General features: G+C 39.4%; 1 protein-coding gene across 3 annotated transcripts in view; it reads left to right on the plus strand.

Annotated features, from left to right (window-relative positions):
* OXR1 (oxidation resistance 1) overlaps positions 1-20649 on the plus strand; it is a 232697-nt gene that overhangs the window by 181198 nt on the left and 30850 nt on the right. For all 3 annotated transcript variants that reach the window (XM_063131041.1, XM_063131042.1, XM_063131044.1), the window contains 6 exons: positions 79-186; positions 885-1004; positions 1954-2106; positions 6239-6423; positions 10226-10971; positions 14947-15112. In XM_063131041.1, coding sequence (XP_062987111.1) covers positions 79-186; positions 885-1004; positions 1954-2106; positions 6239-6423; positions 10226-10971; positions 14947-15112 — 1478 coding nt within the window. The remainder of the gene's footprint in view (positions 1-78; positions 187-884; positions 1005-1953; positions 2107-6238; positions 6424-10225; positions 10972-14946; positions 15113-20649) is intronic.

The following is a 20649-nucleotide window of genomic DNA, read 5'->3' on the forward strand; positions in this document are numbered from 1 at the left end:
TAATGTAGTAGAGTTTCAAATTGTAGGTAAATAAACCTTGAATGTTATATGTAAACAATATGTATCTCCTCTTAACAGGTTGAATCAAGAGATTCTCTGAATACTGTTGCCTTGAAGTTTGATACAACTCCTAATGAACTAGTTCAGTTAAACAAGCTGTTCTCCAGAGCCGTTGTTCCTGGACAGGTAATACCTATGTTGCAAAATATAAGTGATGAAGATGAAGTAGATCTACCCAAATTCTCGTTCATCACATTTTTGAATGCACCCTCGCATAAAGGAAGAAAAATTTCTATGTAGAAAAATATGCATTGGGAAGACATCCATAGAAGAGCATTCAAAAATGTGATTGCCCACAATAACTATGTAGTTGCATAATCCAGGTTGGATTCTACCATGTGATTTTACTGAAAAGTGTACATTCACCTAGTTCCATCCAGGAAGCACAAAGAATTTAATAATTTAAAATAGGGGAATAATTTTTAATATTATTCAAATGTTTATTAGGAAAAAAGTTTTAGCAAGCCATCTAAAAAGCAAGGAAATGGCACATGGCAGTCTTGTCTGGGAAGGTGTGCCATGATTGTTCCAGATCCAAAGAGAAGGGCCTGCTTTTTGCACTCATAGATCTGCTCTCCTGTGGATGCGGAACCTTGAGCAAACTGTAGGGAGATTTTACAAGAGAAGGTGTTCAAAACCAAATTTAGAATTGTTTTCACTAGTCTATACAAAAGGATTTGTAATTCTATGTAAGACGCATGTATGACAACGTCTTCGTTACCATACATGTGTTTGGTATGGTATGTGTTTCCATCTTAATTCCAAGCCATGTGTCAGAATCTTTTAATTGGTGACATCTTAATCAAAAGTTTTTTTTTATATAGATTTTATATGTTCCTGATCCAGAATATATTTCCAGTTTGGAGAGTTCTCCTTCACTTAGTCCTATAAGTCCTTTATCACCTACATCTTCAGAAGCGGAGGTTGAGAAGACAACAGTAAGTGTAAGTAGATGCACTTGCTAGAACAATGCAAATTAACCGCCCCCCCCCCCCCCCAAGATGTAGAGCATTTCTGAAGGGCACTTTGATCTAATCACTGCCAAGTTATAAAATTATTTCAGCAAAGAAATTAATCCAGATTATTTGAAAGGATGATGGAGATGTTGACTTTGGAGAGAGAGAGAGACCTTGCCTTTAATATCTTTAGGGCTCAATCCTATGGGGATGCCTGTCAGCCTCCAAACTAGAATGCTAATGGGCATCCTATGCAGGGATGAGTGTGGAGGCAAGTGTCACCTCCGTGCTCCTCTGGCCCTGCATTTTCGCTAGATGGGTAATTTTGCCTGTCTAGCTGGGATTTTGTGGAGACGGAGGGGAGGAAGCTGGGGCAGATGGAGTTTCCCCCTGCAAGCTAGCTGCCCAGATCTCCTCCTCTCCTTGCCCACAGAACAGCCCCCTTTCTCTCCTCTCTGAGTTCACATTTGCGAGCTCGTAGAGGTAACCTGTGTGGTTCTCCATGCCAGCTGCAAGAGGGGAGGGAACTCAGAATCCAGGGTTTGAGGCAGGAACCTGTCTCTGATCTTGGATCCAGGAATATGAAATATCCTATGCCCCCCCTCCCCTGGACTCTTAATATATTTCATTAGTCTAGCTGTTTATTTATTTATTTATTTATTTTATATTCTGACCCATAGCCGAAGCTCTCTGGGCGGTTTATATGCAGGGCTTTCTACAATTTTTTGTGCAGACAGATTGTAAAGTTGATCTAGATTTCCAGTATGTCATACTTAGCATTGTCTGCTTATTTTAATGGGGATTAGCAGGCTTTTCTTTTCTCCGTTTCAAGCTTCTCTGCTGTGGTTCCAAGGATTTGGGCAAGAATGTACAAAGTTACAGGGGCTTTGAAACAATTCTCATTTTTATTGCACCAATCTTCTTTTTGTCTCTATAGGATTCAGATGGGGTACATTGGAAAGAAGCAACAGCCACACCAGCTTACACATGTGTTCGGTCTACAAGAGTGGTGTCATCCACATCAGAGGAGGAAGAAGCTTTCACAGAGAAATTTCTCAAGATTAATTGCAAGTACATAACTAACAGCAAGGTACAGAAGGCTCTTTCTCCTATATAAAATGGTGATGGAGACTCTGTCTCTTTATAAAATATATTATACCTCAGCTATTTGAAGGTCGTCCTATGTATTGAAATGGAAGCATGTGCTGGTAATATATAGAGAAGTAAAATGCAGCTTAATTCTATCAATGCTACATGCATATCCTTATCTTTTTCTGTGCCGCTTTAGTAGTAATCGATTCTGCTAAAATAGAGGGTAGTTGTGGATATGAAAGTGGAACTGATACTTCACATAAGATGAGGGCTTATAGTCTATTGAAAGGGTAGGCAGTCCGGTGCCTCCTGATGTTGTGAACAACAGCTTCCATAAACCCTGTCCATCGGCCATGCTGGCTGGGGCTGCTGAGAGTTGTAGTTCCCAAAGATTTGGAGAGTACCAGGTTGCTTGTCCTTGGGCTGTTCCATTATTTCCTAGGAATACCATATTCTTGTGTTTGTATTTGTAAATTTGGACTATTCTTTCTTTTCTCATACAGTGGTCAGTAGTGGAAAATTTCTCAAGTTAGAATTTGCACATATTGTGATTTGAAAGAAAGGGATGTAGACTTTGCTGTAGTATCTTGCACATTTAGTAGTATTCTTAGCCAATGATGAAAAGAACACTTTGGGGAGAACATGAGAACCATTAATTCAGTTTAGGCTTTGGAAAACCGATACACAGGCCAAAGACAACCAGGTCCTCCATTAAGAATTGGATCTTCTTCCAAAGCCTTCCCATTTTTCTTATGGAACCTCTATAAGAAATAAGAATGTGGAAGGTTTGGTGACAGCAAAATTTTTGGTAGGAACAATTGTCTACGTTGAACGCATCATGTTCAGAATGACATATGAAATATCTTTCTCAGCAAAGTTTGTCCAGTCTTTGCTACTGAAAACATAGTCATGTGACTGTACTTGAGGCTTTACTGGATGTTATCAATGAAGTATTATCTTGCTGTGCCCTTGAGAGTTGACTTTTTTCCTTTTCTTCCTGTCCTAAGGCAGGTGAACTTAAAAACTCCATGAATGCTATTTTTACATTTTCTGTTGCCACCAATTTGGATGGCTTTTTTTCTATTGCCACCAATTTGGATGGCTTTAAAAGGGGGTTGGATAAATTCCTGGAGGCAAAGACTATCAATGGCTACTAGCCCTGATGGTTGTGTGCTATCTCCAGTATTTGAGGCAGTAAGCCTGTGGGCACCAGTTGCTAGGGAACATGGGTAGGAGGCTGCTGTTGTACCATATCCTGCTTGTTCATCCCTGGCCAATGGCTGGTTGGCCACTGTGTGAACAGAGTGCTGAACTAGATGGACCCTTGGTCTGATCCAACATGACACTTCTTATGTTCTTATGGTGAACATAAACTAAAAATGATGCCCAAGTAGAAGAGTTAAAGGTTAACTGCTAGCTATAAATTCAAAATTGGGATAATCTTGTGCATCTGATTGTCCACAAATCATCAGAGAGAAGCAGCACACATCAGCTTGATCAATATATAGGAGAATACTGACCTTTTTTTTTAAAAAAAAAAAGCCTGGCAAATAGCCTCTGTTTACACAGAGCTTGGTAGAGCTATAATCTCATCTTTTACTTGGCTCTTTAACTTCATTGCAGATTTGACACAACTGGCTTTGGTAGAAGGCCTCCCACACTAGAGGCCTTCAAGAGGTAGCTGGACAACCATCTGTCAGGGATGCTTTAGGGTGGATTCCTGCATTGAGCAGGGGGTTGGACTCGATGGCCTTGTAGGCCCCTTCCAACTCTGCTATTCTATGATTCTATGAGAACACTTACAGAACTTGCAGATAATATGTTACTTTTGTTCATTATTCTATTAGGCCTCAGTATATTTTCTTAGAGAAATTTCCCACCTTTTAAAAGTTCCACGTTCACAGTCATAAAGAGCCTAGTGCTTGCTAGTAATAAACAAAACTTTTTGTATGATGGATTAGGTTTCTCTTGTCCTTGTGTGCTGTTGGCTCGTTGAGCCAATTCATGGTATAGCGCACTGTTGGCCTCGTTGGAGGACTTGAATCGCTCTCCCTCCTCTAAAGTGAAAGCCACACATTAGGGGAAATTCAGTTCTTGACATATTTTGGTCATTTGCTCCACTGAAAGCAAGGCTTATTATCAAATTGGAAATTGGCAGGGTTCATCCCTGGAACATGATTCTAATGCCATGAGTCAGCCCTGATTCATGTGAAATAAATAAATACTTTAATAGAGGCTTATCCAACATTAAGAGCCTCGTGTGGCGCAGAGTGTTAAAGCAGCAGTTTCTGCAGCTGAAACTTTCCCCACGGCCTGAGTTCGTTCCCAGTGGAAGCTGGTTTCAGGCAGCCGGCTCGGGTTGACTCAGCCTTCCATCCTCCCGAGGTCGGTAAAATGAGTACACAGTTAGCTGGGGGAAAGATAATAACGGCCGGGGAAGGCAATGGCAAACCACCCCGCTATAAAGGCCTGCCAAGAAAACGTCAGCGAAAGCTGGCGTCCCTCCAAGAGTCACTAATGACTCAGTGCTTGCATGAGAGGTTCCTTTCCTTTTTCCTATCCAACATTACTGATATTCTCATAGAGCATACAAGCTTCTGTACAAACTCATGCAAGTTTACACTTTCCTTATTTTTAGGGAAACAGTGTATTTCCTGGTTTTGTTTCGTTCTTTAGAAAAGTTATAAATGTGAGAGAATTTAACTAAACCAAAGTCCTCATCTGTGCATGAAAGCTTCTCATAGTCACAAAATCAAACTAGAAATCATTGTTCCTGTTGTTATTATCTTGCCTTACAGCCCAAACAATACTCAAGGTGGCTAATAATAGTAAAATGCAGGTTAAAAACAAATTCTGAACTAAAATATATAAAAACAGATACATAAAAAACACTATGAAGCACAGCAATAAAAGAAATAGACAGTGTTCACCCAATTAACCCCCCACAAAAGTGTTTTATGGGTCACTCACTTATCTCTCAGCCAAATCTACACAGGATAGTAGATGTGGATAGAATCTCCAGGTACACTACCCTGAGGCAGAAGGGTGGGACACAGTACAGGGCAGGTAACCTTTTTGGGCCGTGGGCATATTTGGCAATTGGAGAAATTGTCTTGGGTCCCCCCACAAAATGCCTACCATGGGAGGTGTGGCAAAGCACAAGCAAGCTGCCCAAAATACTGAGTACAAAGCAGTGGTGGGGTATAATTGCAGATTATTTATGCTAGATTCTGTTACTGTTACATGAAGGTACCATACATGTTGAAACTTTGATAATTGTAAGTTCAGTGAGGAGCATCGCTCCATTCAAGATTCATTTGAAGAAAATATAAAGCTGTATTAAAGGAACATTTTGATATATAGTTACTGGCCACTGCTATGAGTTGTCTTAATTTCCTTTTAAAAGCATTAAATTTTCATGTTGCCAACATTCAGAAGGTTACCAAAAAGAGGCTGAATCTCTCAGCATGCACCTAAACCATTTTATTTTAGAAAACAAACCAAAGGCAAATGATTCTTAAATGTCTAATTTTATGTAACCTTGGAGCTAAATGTATCAAGTAGAGTTGATGCTAGCACAATTTTATTTATTTATTTCTTTATTTATTACATTTTTATACCGCCCAATAGCCGAAGATCTCTCGGCGGTTCACAAAAATTAAAACCATAATAAAACAACCAACTGGTTAAAAACACAAATACAAAATACAGTATAAAAAGCAATATTATTCATATTGATGAAATGTTCTAGTAAGGTTTTAAAAAATGTTTTTGTCTAGGTGGGAGAAAGTCTTTTACCACTTGCTAAGCGTGCTGAGATAAGGGTTTTACAAGGTCTCGGAGATAAGGCAAACAACCTGTGTTGGTTTTTCTGAAGCAGTGATTGCTCAATATTGGTACGGGATCTGTTTACAAGGGAAAACTGTTCTCCCTTAAATGTAATGTTCCCCAGGGACTGTTGTTCTAATCTTCACTCATTTACAAGAATGTTGATTTTTTTTAGATGGCTTTTAGCATAATTTCTCATTATTCATTAAACAATAAAACAATGTGTTACTGGTAGAAATGATTTGAAAAGGGTTGACCAATCGTGAGGGGGAAATGTTTGATTATCTTTCTTCTTATTCTAGGGGACAGTCAACGGTGTGCTGCTAGTGACGCCAAATAATATAATGTTTGATCCACATAAAACTGATCCATTGGTTCAAGAGAATGGCTGTGAAGATTATGGCATCATGTGTCCTATGGAAGAAGTGATGTCAGCTGCTATGTATAAAGACATTGTCGATGGCAAAATAAAGGATTCATTACCCATGTAAGATTAGTTGTGTGTGCACCCCGCTTGAGCATTTATTTTATTTTATTTTATTTATTTATTTATTTATTACATTTATATACCGCCCCATAGCCGAAGCTAGGACAACAGGCTTGTAAGGCTTCTCATAACGTTTAATGAATTCTTCCACTGACAAATGGTGGAGTGCACCCGCTCTTTCCACTTTGTCCTTGCAAGCTGGTTAGCTCTCACAATTTAAAGTTTCATTCATTTGCATAGCAGTGGTACTGTTTACTATATCCCTTGCAGAAATTCTGTTTTAAGAAACGCATGGCCTTTTCTTCCAGTCCTAAGAAACACATGACTGCCTTTTTTATGTTATGTTTTTGCATCATTAATAAGTTTTTTTTTTAAAAAAAATACAACACCAGCATAAGTTAATGCCAGCTAGTTCAGTTTTCGTTAATACTCAAATAGTATTATTTATTTATTACATATCTGTATTGGTCAATAGCGGCAGCTGAAGAGGTGATCTTTGTAAAATACACACAATAGTTTATACTGATCACCTTTTGAGGAGTATCATTCTATTTAATACTTCTAAAGATGACTTACATAGAGAGAACTGCTGATTATCATTTTCTCTTGCTTCAAGGTAGTGGGCTTTGTTAAATCATTCTTTCCTGGATTTGTTGCTTTATTTTTCTTTCCTGAAGGACAAAGCCAGATCAATTCAAGTAGAGTATAATTCATTACTACAAGGTTATTTTAGTTTTCCATGCCACTAGATTTATTCTGATGTTGTCTAAAATCCCAGCAAGTTATTAAATTAGTATATCTTTTTGCCTAATCATACTCTTGTAGGTAACCTAAAACATGCAAGGAATATTATATCCCTGTAGGTTTTGTATTTAAAAGTAAATTAAGGGCAAGTTAATATCTTAAGACTTAAATATTGATATATATATTGTTCCTATTGTCTTGAGGATCCTGAATGTGAGATTTTGAAACATCTTTTGTAGCATCTCAAATTTTGTAACTTGGGTTAAGATGTTAAAAGATTTTAGCTGCATACCCATGTACTTGGTTTCATAGCCATGGAAATAAGGCATGGTTAGGTTCTGTGTGGTACTATAATTTTGAAAATCAAGGGAGATTAAGTCTGTGTTGTCCCATCTTTTCTCTTTTAACCGAGAGAAAGTAGAGCGTAGAAAGATTTGTCATATACCGCTCAGGTTTTTAGCTATACCTGAAGCAGATCCCATTTTACTGTTTATCATTGTTACTTTTTATAGTTGCATCTTCTTCCACTAATTAGCTGTTTAGGATTAACTACTACTTGTTTGCAGTCAAGTGTTTCACTCCCTGCAAAATATTTAAGGAGAGTAATTTGTTTTTGCTTAACTAGAATAAATTCTTTGCTCTGGCACTGACTTTCCCACAATGTGGAAATAATCTATCCTGTGCTACTTTAGGTTTTCTTGGGTTACACATGCCTTCGTATTCCATGCTGATGAGTAACCTTTGTGAATCCAACTTGAAATTACCATTAGCATGGCTGTTACTTGATTCTTTCCTCCAGTAGGTATACGAGATAGGATATCTGTCATACTTGTGGGTGGGTGTTTTTGTTTCTTGTGATCTGGTCCTAAAACGTTATGCTCTCTCACATAATATGTAGAAGAGGCACTTGAAGCTGCATGATTATTAGGTCTGATTTTATGGGATGTTTTATGTTCTGCAGATGAATTTAATTGCAGAGCAGACTCATTGATTGGGACAAATGTTTAGACTAGTTTCAGTGATAATAGAGATACTATGCTATGCTTGTCACTATGTTGAGACCTAATATTAATACTGAACTGAATAGATAATAAATTCAGTACTGTGTTGACTTCTGTTACGGCGACACAGCCAGCCAATTGTTGTGGCTGACTAGCATGTTTGAAATGAGCATGAGGTCAGGAGAAATCTCCTGCTTTCTCTAGCATAAAGCTTGGAACTGGGGAGGCGGATTGTGGCCAATGCAACATCAAGCGTCCAGCCCTTCTCCAGCTCAGTACTCAAGATGGGAAAGGGGTTTGCTTTGACTCTGCACTCACTGGGCACTCAGAGCCTGTTAGGCATGTACACACATCTGTACTTCCCTCCTCTAGCTTAGAACTTGTTTTGGTTCTGAGCTTTTGCCCAGGAAAAAGAAATCTCTCAGGCTTCTGCTGTACTTTGGAGCTAGGTGATTTATCCCTTCTTCACTACAGCTCCATGGTTGTGAGGAAGCCTTGGGCTCACCTTACTTTCCAGAGCCTGGCTGTTCTCTCGCCATGGCAAGGGGAGCAAGAAAGATTCTTGAACTGTACATGGGATCTTGTGTTTAAAGTTTTTACTGCTTTATTAGGAATGGTAGAATATAATATATGCACATGGGCAAAACACTTGGGTCTTGATGAGGGGCTGTAGCTCAGTGGTAGAGCCGGTACTCTGAATGCAGAAGGCCCCAGGTTCAGTTCCCAACATCTCCTGGTAGGGCTAGGAAAGAAATCCTGCATGAAACCGAGAGAGCTGTTGCCAGCCCATGTCAATAGATAGACCAAGTGTATTAAGTAGCAGTTGTGATATATTTTTAGATATTGTTCTCCGAAGTGGTGAGGATGAAATGTGCTGGAGTCTATTTCTGAAAGGTTTTTTAACTGGTTTATGAGGTTTATTTTATAAATTTATCCATTCTCGAAAGAGTAAAATTACTATTTTAAAGTAACTTTAATAGGAAAAGACTTCTACATATATAAAATTGAGAAGTAAAGTCTCAGATTTGTACATTCTCCCCTATTCTATCAATATTCCATATTGTATCAGCATTGTTGTCTTTCACTTGGAACATACAAAGCTAATCACAAATGTATAATATACTACTTTAGTAAAGTGTATAATATACTACTTTTGTAAAGTGTCAATTCCATAGTTCATTTTGTATTTAAAATTGTAATTGATTACGGTGGTATAGATAGGTTTCTATTGGGGCAATGAACAGCTTTCTTTATTGTGTGTACGTGTGGTCTTTTTGTGTTTTTTGTTTTTGTTTGTTTTTTATTCCTTTATAAAATACTTTGGGATTTATTTCAAATGAGAAGTGTTATATTTTTAATTATTATTTATTATTTATTTTAAAAGTTAGATTCATAGATATCTGTTTGCTTAAGTGTTTTAATATACAAAATTTGGGGCTGGAGAAAATGGAATGATTTATGAGTCCACTCTTATAAATAAGTTCACAAAATTTAAAACCATCCCCCACAAAATTAGTCTGCTGGTAGCTAGCAGAGGAGGAATAGAATTCTCCATCCCTCCTCTATCAGCCCACTTCGTTTCCATACTGAGTGTAGATTCCATATCCACCCACATGGAATTCTAGGCATTCACCTGCATGCATTGCTGTGGCTACCAGGCTAAACACAAAACTGATCTATTCCATCTATGTACCATAAAGCTAAGTAATGCACTGTTCTTCATAGGTGCCCAGACATCTTGTAGAAGTGAGTTTGACAAACAGTCATGCATGTAAAGTACCAGCATATAGAATTAAAATGGGTTAACTCCAGTGTTGCATGAATGAAGTTCTGCTTACCCAACAAAACTTTCCCTTCCTCTTCTCTCCTGTGCATCCCCAAATTTCTCCAGAGATTCCCCCAACCCTCTGGAGCAGATTTTGGGAACTTCGGGGTGGAGGGGAAAACCATTCCAACATCGTTCTGCTGGCGATCAGCCAGTGTTGGTTATAACCCAATGTGTCCAGTAAAAAAGTTAATATATTTTCAGTTAATATATTTTCATCTTTGTTTTATAGTGATGTAGATCAGCTATCAGTAAAAGATCTCTGCCACTTCAAGAAAATTACAAGAAGCAATACTGACGAAATGGACTCAAGGATGCGAGACACAGGGAATGATAGTGCCAGCACTGCTCCAAGAAGCACAGAGGAATCTCTTTCAGAAGATGTGTTTACCGAATCAGAACTTTCTCCAATACGGGAGGAGCTTGTTTCTTCTGATGAGCTTCGACAAGATAAATCTTCTGCAGCCTCATTGGAATCTGTCCAGACAGTAAGCCAGATTGGCACAGAACATGTAACAGTTATTTCAGACTCTGCTAATGTTCTTGCTGATGCAAACTCCAGTGTAGAACAGCCTTTGAATGATGACAGCAAGTCTGTTAGTGATACTGTGGGTTCAGAAGCAGCAGAGACAGCACTTAAAGAAGTTCAAGACACTGTAGGAGGAGTTACTGTTGATGCTCAAACACAACATGGCACAAATCTAAATGTTAGTACAGATCAAGAGTCTGTGATGGAAAATATACCAGAAGGTCAGGGGTGTTTGCATGCTGAAGAAAATGATTCTAAAAGTGAGATTACAAATAAGGGAAAACTTGTGAAACAGTCAACTCGAGATTCTGAGACGGATATCGAGGTGCTGCGGAAACTTTGGAAGAGCCATACTATGCAACAAACCAAACAACAAAGGGATAATATGCACCAAGATGCACATAATGAAATGAAGCACAAAGTGGCAACAGCAGATGGAACAATAGAAGGTAAGCGTTTAATGTTAGCAGAGTATAAACAAACTATAGATGTTCTCCAGTTTTTCTAAATGTCTGCTCTGTATGTATGGTTAGCACTCTTCAGAAAATATCTTCCTGTTATATTCCCAATGGAATTCTCACCAAGATGGATCATATATTAGTTTGAAATTCCTCTAGGAGATAAAGCAATAGATAGTCCATTGTTACTTTAACCAACAGTTGGAAATATCTCAAGCATTACAGGTGGACACCAGGAAAAACTTACTGTTAGAGCAGTACAACAATGGAACCAGTTACCTAGGGAGGTGGTGGGCTCTCCCACCCTAGAGGCATTCAAGAGGCAGCTGGACGACCATCTGTCAGGGATGCTTTAGGGTGGATTCCTGCACTGTGCAGGGGTTTGGACTCGATGGCCTTATAGGCCCCTTCCAGCTCTGCTATTCTATGATTCTGTGATTCTATGAGTATAAAGAACTGAAGGAAAACAAAGGGGAAGTGGGTAGGGTACTATTGGGAGCTATCCAAATATCCAGTAGGGATTGATTCAAAAGGTGTGGTGTGATGAAAGAATGAAGGCATAAATCTGAGGAGAAATAACAAGATTTCATATGTTCTAATAAGATTAGTGTTGAGAGAACACAATAGTATGTAAAGATAAAGTAATAAGGACCATTCAGAAAGAGAGTGAAGATATTCGGAAGAGTGAAGGCATTCAATGCAGGGAGAAGGAGGCAGACAGCAGAATTTAGGACATAAATGGTTTCATATGAAGAAGTTTCATATGAAAAGCACAGTGACAATCAAGACAGAATAATGAGAGAATAACCAGGACTTCAGTTAGACGAGGGGAGAACGACCAATTTTAGAACTATTAAAAAAGTCTGACTTAGAAAAGAGAACTGAAAAGGACATTCACGTTTTTCAACTGGGAAGAATGGGTGTAATTTGCAAAGGATAAAGAGAGGTGAAAGAAGTAGACTTTGAAGCGAACACAATACAGTTTTTAGCATAAGATAGTGAAAGGTCATCCAGCATATTGTAGCATAAAAGCAGAGATATTTGCAAGAGAAATCTGGAGAAGTGAACTAAAGATGGTAATTGTAAGCATAATACTTAAAAGGCCAAAGTAAAGCAATTGGGAAAGTGGAATAGTGGTACCAAGGTATATTTAAATTGGGATGAATTAAACAGTAAAAGGGGGTGGCGGGGAGAGCATCTGGTATAAGGGGAATGCAGACATTGTACACCAGCTCTTAATCATGGTCATGACCACTTTGGAAGGGCCATTGATTGGAGTCTCACAGCATTTATAGGAAATATTGGGCAAAACCTGACTCCCCTGTGGTACTCTGTCCACCTACTTTTTGACAGATTTTCTTCTTCTTCAGAACTCTTTTTCATATGCTATACCACACAAAGTCTAATGAGGTCATTGAGCTAACAATTTTAAAAATTGGCCATCTTGGAAAGTCTTTTATTAAGAGATCAGTCTATAAGACGAAGATTTTTTTTTTTAACAGTGATACAATATCCTCCAATGTTGTGCAATAAAGTAAGGGCCTGGCTTCCCACATAATAACTTCACCTTTTGCTTACCCTTTGAGAATGTATCAACTGTCAAAGTATTATTTAAAATTAGTAGGTGTGAGCTTTCAACTTTTGATCAAGAGCCTGCAATTTTCACATTACTTCACTTGTAAATGCAACTTACTATATGAAAATATTAGAGCAGTCTTCCCCAACCTGGTGCCTTCCAGATGTGTTGGTGTAAAACTTTTATCATGGAATTATGGGAGTTATAGCCTAACACATCTGGAAGGCATCAGGTTCGGAAAGGCTGTGTTAGAGGCACTTTCTTCCTACACAAAAGAAGCACATAAAAATACCCCTTGCTGCAATGAATGTCGCAAACCTGACATCTTGTTGGAAAAACATTGATTAGGTTGTAGAAATGACAATGAATTTCAGAATTAAGTAGATTTCCTGTCTGATTTATGTAGATCTCTTTAAAATTATCCACTTTGGATGGCTGGTAACATGTTGAATATCCAAAACATTGCCAGAAGGGGCTGAGGAAGTGTTATGCTTTTTAATAGCCTCGTAGTGCCTCAAACTTAGTGTGATTTTTCCAGAGCTGGATGAGACAGCTGTGAGGAATGGTTTGTCTGAACACCAAAGACTTTGCAGAGGCCTTGGATGTCCCTTTGCATTTACAATGCTTCCAAGACAATCATGATAACCAGCTGCTACCCATATTATATTAATTGGAAGGCTTGGTTTCAGCCGCAAAGCTGTTAGATTGCTCTAGCTATGTGTATTTTTAAAATGGGCTGTAATAATTTTTACATTAGTTGCATGCTTGCTGTCCATTAAGGAGCATGGGGCAGGGAATTTGCTAAGGATAGCTAGTTTTCTCCTTCTGAATACCTTGGTGGGAAGTAAAGAAGCTAAAATTCCTACTATTGTATAGGCTTTTCCAACAAGGAGACAGTAGTGCGACATGTTTTTAACTTTTGTAAAACGCCCAGAGATCTTCAGCTATGGGGCGATATATAAATGTAATAAATAAATAAATATGTATTAGTAGCTATTGTCTTTTTCACTGTCTCAGCAGTAGTGGTGCTGAGCATCTTGTAAATTGGAAGGGAGAGTATCTATGGAATGTTCCTATAAAAACTGAAAAACTGTGTGATTTCTCAGCTCAAGCTATTTCTCTGTCTAAATAGTCAGTATTTCAATTAGAGAATTTGGAGAGGTAGTGGGAAGGTAGAGTAGAAGCATGAAGGAGAAATATCCTTGCTCTTAGTTGTATGCCTATATTTCAGGGGTTATTTTGAGTACCTGTCCCCTCCCCCAATCTATATTGTATATGATTTGGGATGATGTCCAACATCATGCAAGCAGGGGGCTGCTTGTGCAGTGCTCCCTGTTACCCTCCCCAAATCTGATCTGGAGGGTACTCCCAATCTTCTGGAACAGATTTTGGGGGCATGGAGAGGACTGCAGGGGGGAATCTATTCTGCCAGTGGTGACTGTTGCACTGACAGACAGACACAATTTGAAACAGGCCACTGTATATCAAACAAAGCAATGTTATATGTTTATTCTTTTATATTGGTTAGATTTGTCTCCATCACTATTTTCTTCGTTTTAGATGTGGGTCAAGAACTGATAATTTGTGGGTCTTTCTCAATATACTCTTGAATCATATGCTCTAGTGGCTAGAGTGTTACTTTTAAACTGAGTAGCAACATTTAATTAATTTATTATTTTTGAAGGTGTTGCTGATAAATCTGACAATAAACTTTAAAATACATTCTAAAAAGCATGGTTGACAGGTGCCACTTTAAAGACGTATTCCTCTTCTCAAGATGAGGCCTGATGCGTAGGCTTTTTTATTCAGAACTATTGTTTGTTTATCTGCATATTGAATGCAGCCATGCATTGCAATCCTATACAGTTTACTCAGAAATAAGCCCACTGATTTCAGTGGTATTTGCCCACTAGTAGTAAGTATACATGAGATGTAGCTGTAATAAATATGAATAATTCTATTTAATCAAGATTTTTATAATTTGAGTTTTGAATCTAGGAAACACAACTTTAAATCTCAGTTATGAAGCATACAGGGACATATTATTTTTATGTCCCAGTTTAACCTGTCAGCGGGGCATTCCTAGGATAAATAGGGGAAATCTAATGTATGGCTTTTGACTTACTTGGATTAAAAATGGTAAAGTTTGATAAATCACAAGTAAGTGTGTGTGTGTGTATGTGTATATGAGAGAGAGAGAAGTTAAGAGTAGTTTTAAGAATAACATGTGAAAAAACATTGTCCCTTGTAGAAGCCATAGTATAATGTCAACAGCACAATTAAATGTTCTGTTAAATAAGATAGAACTGCTACTTTGATACCTATTTAACTAGCCAATCAAACTTGCCAAGCAAGATCTGGCATTTAATATTTTCTTTAATTAATGAAAGGTTCTCTAATGAAAGAGAAGAGAAGACATCGATTACACAAGTTCTTGTGTCTCAGAGTTGGCAAGCCAATGCGAAAAACATTTGTATCACAGGCAAGTGCATCCATGCAGCAGTATGCACAGAGAGATAAGAAACATGAGTACTGGTTTGCTGTGCCACAGGACAGGTAAGATGGACTGTTTTTTTCTATAAATATAATCATAGAGGAGTGCATTCTCATCTTTCCACTTTTAAGTTGCAGCTTTCTTTCAGTATAAGCAAATGTTAATTGCATTATTCCACCAGACTCTGAAAGACTTCAGCTTCAGCAGGAAGTTTAGTCTTTTTGTACATTGTCATGTCCGGTTTCTCACTCGATTGTATCTTTTCATGTTGAGTCATGTCAAATGCATGCTTCTTATTGGATAGTTTCACAAGCCACTTGTTTTCGAATAATTCCATTGAGTTTGGTGCAATTCCTCACAATTGTGACCCAGTGCAATGGACGTAACTTGCATATATGAACCTTTGACTGTGGCAGGAACTCTGTTTCTCTCAGTACCTTTGGGATGGCCTAGTTCAGACAATCTTCCAAGCTATAGTTTGAATGATTGGAAATTAACTTGGGCCCATACACTTCCATTCCTGTTTTCACACAAGCCGTAGTTTGCTTTGAGGTCTGAAGTATTGGATTGTGGCTTGTGCTTATTTTCCAAACCACAATTGGAAACATAATGCAAAACATAGTTCACCAATTCAGATTTCTATAAAGCAGCTAAAAATGTTCAAGGCCTGTACAAAGATTTTTAAAATGCTACGGACCCTGCCCTCAAGCTTACAATCTAAAAGACATGGTACAAAGGCACAATGGGATGAGCAGGGAAATGGAAAACAAGGTTTGGTACCCAAACCTTCCAATTAAGTAACTGAGGTTAAACGAGCAGTTGATAGTGAAGCCACTTATGAGATGGGAAGAGGGATGACACAAGTCTGCACTTCATTTCTGTTTCTCTTTTTTGAGGATTGCTTGAACTAGGCTATTGTAATAAAGTTATAGAATGGATGTTTGCCTCTGCAATCCTCAATTCCATGTATATACTACTGGGATCTGAACTGATGGTGACAATCCAGGAAAAAGATCTTGGGCTTATGGTGGATAGCTCAACGAAAACCATGGCCCAATATGCAACATCTGTGAAAAACGTGAATTTGATGCTAAAGATTATTAGGAAAGGTGTTGAAAATAAATAAAAGTGTCAGGATGATAACGTCCATACTCAAATCCAAGGTGGGGCCATGTTCCAAATAGTATGTACAGTTCACCCTATCTCAAAAATGATACTGTAGCGCCTAAAGGGATACAGAAAAGAGCAATCAAATTAATTATGCGGCTCAATCTTAATTTAAATAAAGTCTGAGTAAGGAAGCATAAAATTATGCATGAGGTGGAGAAAGTGGATAGAGAGAAAATTTTCTCCCTATTTTGCAATGTAGGACATGGAGTTTCCAATGAAACAGATTGCTAGGAGAGTTAGGACAGGGAAAATGAAAGTAAGATGGTGAACAACTTAAATGGCTTTAAAAGAGGATTAGACAAATTCTTGCATGAGACTATCCATGGCTACTAGTATGATGATGATAAGGAATCTCTAGGACTGAACAAGTTCTGAAAGCAGTATCTCTCAATTACCACTTGCTAGTTAGCACAATGGCAGAAGGGTATTGCCTTCTGTTACAGACTGGACAGGATGATGACGTTGCCTATTGGTGGACCTCTTATTTAAAATGTTTCCTCCCAAAATAATTAATGGTAAGTTGCCAGCAGTCAGGATGAACCTTCTGACACACCCTGGTCCATCCAACTGCTTGAGGAGTTCTGAGCCCTTCTGCTAAATACTCCTCCCTCCAGCCCAGCTTTAAGAAAAAATAAAAAGTGCTTTGGATTTTCTTAAAGCCAAGAAACACACCAAGAAACATACAACTCAACAAAAAATAATCCTAACGACCATGCAGTTTTGTAACCATCTCTTTCCATTGAAATCGGGTGAAGCTATCCAGGTGCTTGATCAGTGCTTGGATGGTTGGATGAGGGCTGGTAAACAGAAGTTGGATCCTGACAAGATGGAGGTGCTATGGATTGGTGGATCCAGAAATTAGGGGAGTAGTCTAGTGTGGATGGAGATGCACTCACATTAAAAGAACAGGTGTGTGGGCTGGGTGTATCCATCGATTTGACCATATCACTAGAGGCCCATGTGGTATGGAGTGCCTATTTCCAGCTCTGGTTAGTTTTCCAGCTCTGTTTGTTCCTGAACCAGGATAGTCTAGCTGCAGTAATCCATGCCTTGGTAGTCTCCCTGTAAGACTGAAATGTGGTGTATGTGAGGCTGCTCTCGATTTGGAGATTGCACTTTGTGCAAAACGCAGCTGCAGAGTGTTGACTAGTTCAGCAGCTCGAGGACATATAACACTGATTCTTCTAGAGTTGGACTTGTTGCCTATTTGTCACCAAGCCCAATTGAAAGTGTTGGTTTTTAGGACCTAGCTTCCTAAAGGAGCACCTCTCCCTCTGTCTGTCAAGTCTGACTTTCTGTCACACTCTGGCAACTCAGCACAAGACACAAATAACAGTGGAACTCTTTATTGAGGCAGGTCATGTTATTCAGATCAGCTTTCCAGAGCTCGGGGCAAAGCTTACTGTGGTTTTAGACCCCTAGAAATCAGATAGCCTAAGCATATGGTAATAAATAAGCATGTTGCTTTCTTCAAAATTTCTACAAAATTTCTGTAAACCGCCCAGAGAGCCCTGGCTATGGGAGCGGTATATAGGCGTAATTAATAAATAAATAAATAAATAATTCAAGAGAAAGTTCCAAGGCTAGAACCCACACAGAGTCAAAGTCAAGAGTTCAGGTCCAGCAATATATTCCAAGTAAGGATCTCAACTGTACAGGATTCAAGGCAGACAAGAGTTCACGATATGTCCAGGCAAGAAAGTATTCAGGGCAGTTAAAACATTGTTCCCAGCAAAGGGTCTTTGGTCTCCCCACCAGCTTTAATACAGGGGAGGGGCTTCTAGAGCTCCCCTTCTGATGATCTATACTGACAGGGAAATCTGACCTGTAAGCGAGAACTATGTCTAAGATGGTAGCTCTGTTCTGCCCTCTTTCAGTGATGTTTTAACCTGGGAGGGACCCCCCTCCTGTGGCCCTCTCTTGGGGAATCTTCCTCCTGTTCGGTTCACACAATCCCAGGCTGTAAATTAGAGGCCTTACTTAAGGCCTATTCTTGCAGCTATGGCTGGTAGGGAGTTCCTTCCTTTGGCCTACAATCAGATGGGAAGCTAGGGAGAGCTGAGCTTCCAGCCCCCGAGCTTCCCACAAGGAAAAAAGAGAAAGGAACCTCTTGTGCAAGCACTTGAGTCATTGCTGACTCCTAGAGGGACACCTGCTTTCGCTGACGTTTTTCTTGGCAGACTTTTGTAGCAGGGTGGTTTGACATTGCCTTCCCCAGTCACAGTTACCTTTCCCCCAGCTAGCTGGGTACTCATTTTACCAACCTTGGAAGGATGGAAGGCTGAGTCGACTTGAGCTCGAATTCAGGCCATGGGGAGAGTTTCGGCTGCAGTAACTGCCGCTTACCACTCTGCGCCACACGAGGCTCTTTCCCACAACTGGACTGGGTTCTAAATCATCCTGCTCTAACTCTGAATCAGCCATGGAGCCCACAGCTGTGCTTGGGCTAGGCCTGACAATATCAGTGCCCATGATTTGAGATCTGTTGGGAAGGCCCATTAGGTTATACTATGGGTGTATGAAGTGCTTCCTGCAGGTGCCCCCAAGAATCCCAACATCTGATGCCACTGAAAAAACAGGGGAAATGCTCTAAGAATTTGCTCTGTAGTTGCTGCTATAGAGATCTCATTCCTAGAGCATCGTAGCAAGCAGTGTTTGAAGGTTCCTGCCTGCTTCCTAGCACCCTCTAAGAATGAACATTTATGGCAGCAGCTATAGAGCCTGTTCCATTGAGCCTGTTTCCTCTTTTTTGGTGGTGGTAAAGGACAGGATTAAAGCTGTGAGTGACTAGGTCTGCGTATATGTGAGTGCAAAGACGTGACTGAATGCGGGAAGAAGTGAGTGGATGTGAGTTGTGATAGTTTGTGCATGTGTGGGGAGATGTTGGGGGGGGGAGCTCCTGACTGATTCCCCTGAAAGAATGCAGCAAAAGTTACTTACTATTTTAAGCTGAAAGTTTTTTTTAAAAAAAATAGAATATATATACAAGACAAGCAGTGAGTGGTGTGTGTGTGTGTGTGTGTGTGTGTGTGTGTGTGAGAGAGAGAGAGAGAGAGAGAGAGAGATTGTGTATGATATGTGATATGAATGTGTGAAGCCCCTGCTCCCCAGCAGATACCCGATGTGACCCTCAGGGTTGAAAAAGTTGTGCACCCCTGTGTTATACTATTGCCAAAGTATGGACTTCTGGAACTCGTAATAGTGTTTTCCTGGCATGACATCCCAGCTGTGGAATACCCGCTCCCGCCCCCTGAGGTTAGACTGGGGCCAACATTTTCAATGCCAGGCGAAAATAATTAATTTCTACTAGCCCTTTTGATTAACAGTTGGCACTATGTATCATTTGGGCCTGTGTATATTGAATAGGACACCAGGTGACTTTGTGTATTTATAGTGTTAATATATTTTACATTGTGACTGCACTGGGATCATTTTGAAACGAAGGGCAGATCATACAAATTTAATACAGAAAGAAATATTAGAGCCTTGCTGAATCAGACTAAAGGTCTGTCTAGTCCAGCGTGTCCCCATAGTGGTCAACACAATGCCTATGAGAAGCCCACAAGCAGGGCATGAGCACAATTATCACCTCCCCTTTCGTTTTCCCCAGCAAGTGGTAGTGAGAGGCCTACTGCTTGTGATACTGGAGATAATGTATAGCCAAAATGACTAGTAGCCATTTATCTTCCATGAATTTGTCTAATCCTCTTTTAAAGCACTTCAAGTTGGTGGCCATCACCACATGTTGTGTTAGTGAATTCCATAGTTTCACTAAGTGCTGTGTGAAGGAGTACTTCCTTTTATCTGTCCTAAATCCGCACCGTTCAGGTTCATTGGATGACCCCAAGTTCTAGTATTAGGAGAGAAAGAAAAAAACCTTTCACCCAATCCATCTTCTCTATACCATGCATAATTTTTATAAAACTCTACCTCTGTGGTCCTTGCTTTCCTTTTTTCAAAGCTAAAAAGCCCCACGTGTTGTATCCTTTTCTCATACAGGAGTTGCTCCAGACTCTTGACACTTTGGTTGCCCTTTTCTGCTCCTCCAGCTGTACAATATCTTCTTGGTTCAGTGACGAGAACTCTTTTCCATGTGTTGTCCAGCAGGACTCCTTTTATGGTACATGGTGGCTTGAAGATGGATAGTGATTTAAACAATAATGATCCACAGGCAGGAAGTGAGAAGGAGGTTACTGGAGCAGAGAATAATGTGCTCAGCACTGTAGAAATATGCTTTAAAATAAGTCTCAACCTAAAATCTGCACATGAAGGGTGGGGGAGTGTTTCTGCAACTCCTTACCATTGTATCAGTTTTGCCTAAGCTGAAGATGCCCTGCATAAATAATTGTTCTTAACTCTGTTTTGTTTTATTTAGGGATGAGTGACAAAAAGATGGAGAACAAGGCAATAGTTTATCTAGCACCTTCTT

This window comes from Elgaria multicarinata, chromosome 7 (genome assembly GCF_023053635.1).
Source record: "Elgaria multicarinata webbii isolate HBS135686 ecotype San Diego chromosome 7, rElgMul1.1.pri, whole genome shotgun sequence".
Lineage (NCBI taxonomy): Eukaryota > Metazoa > Chordata > Lepidosauria > Squamata > Anguidae > Elgaria > Elgaria multicarinata.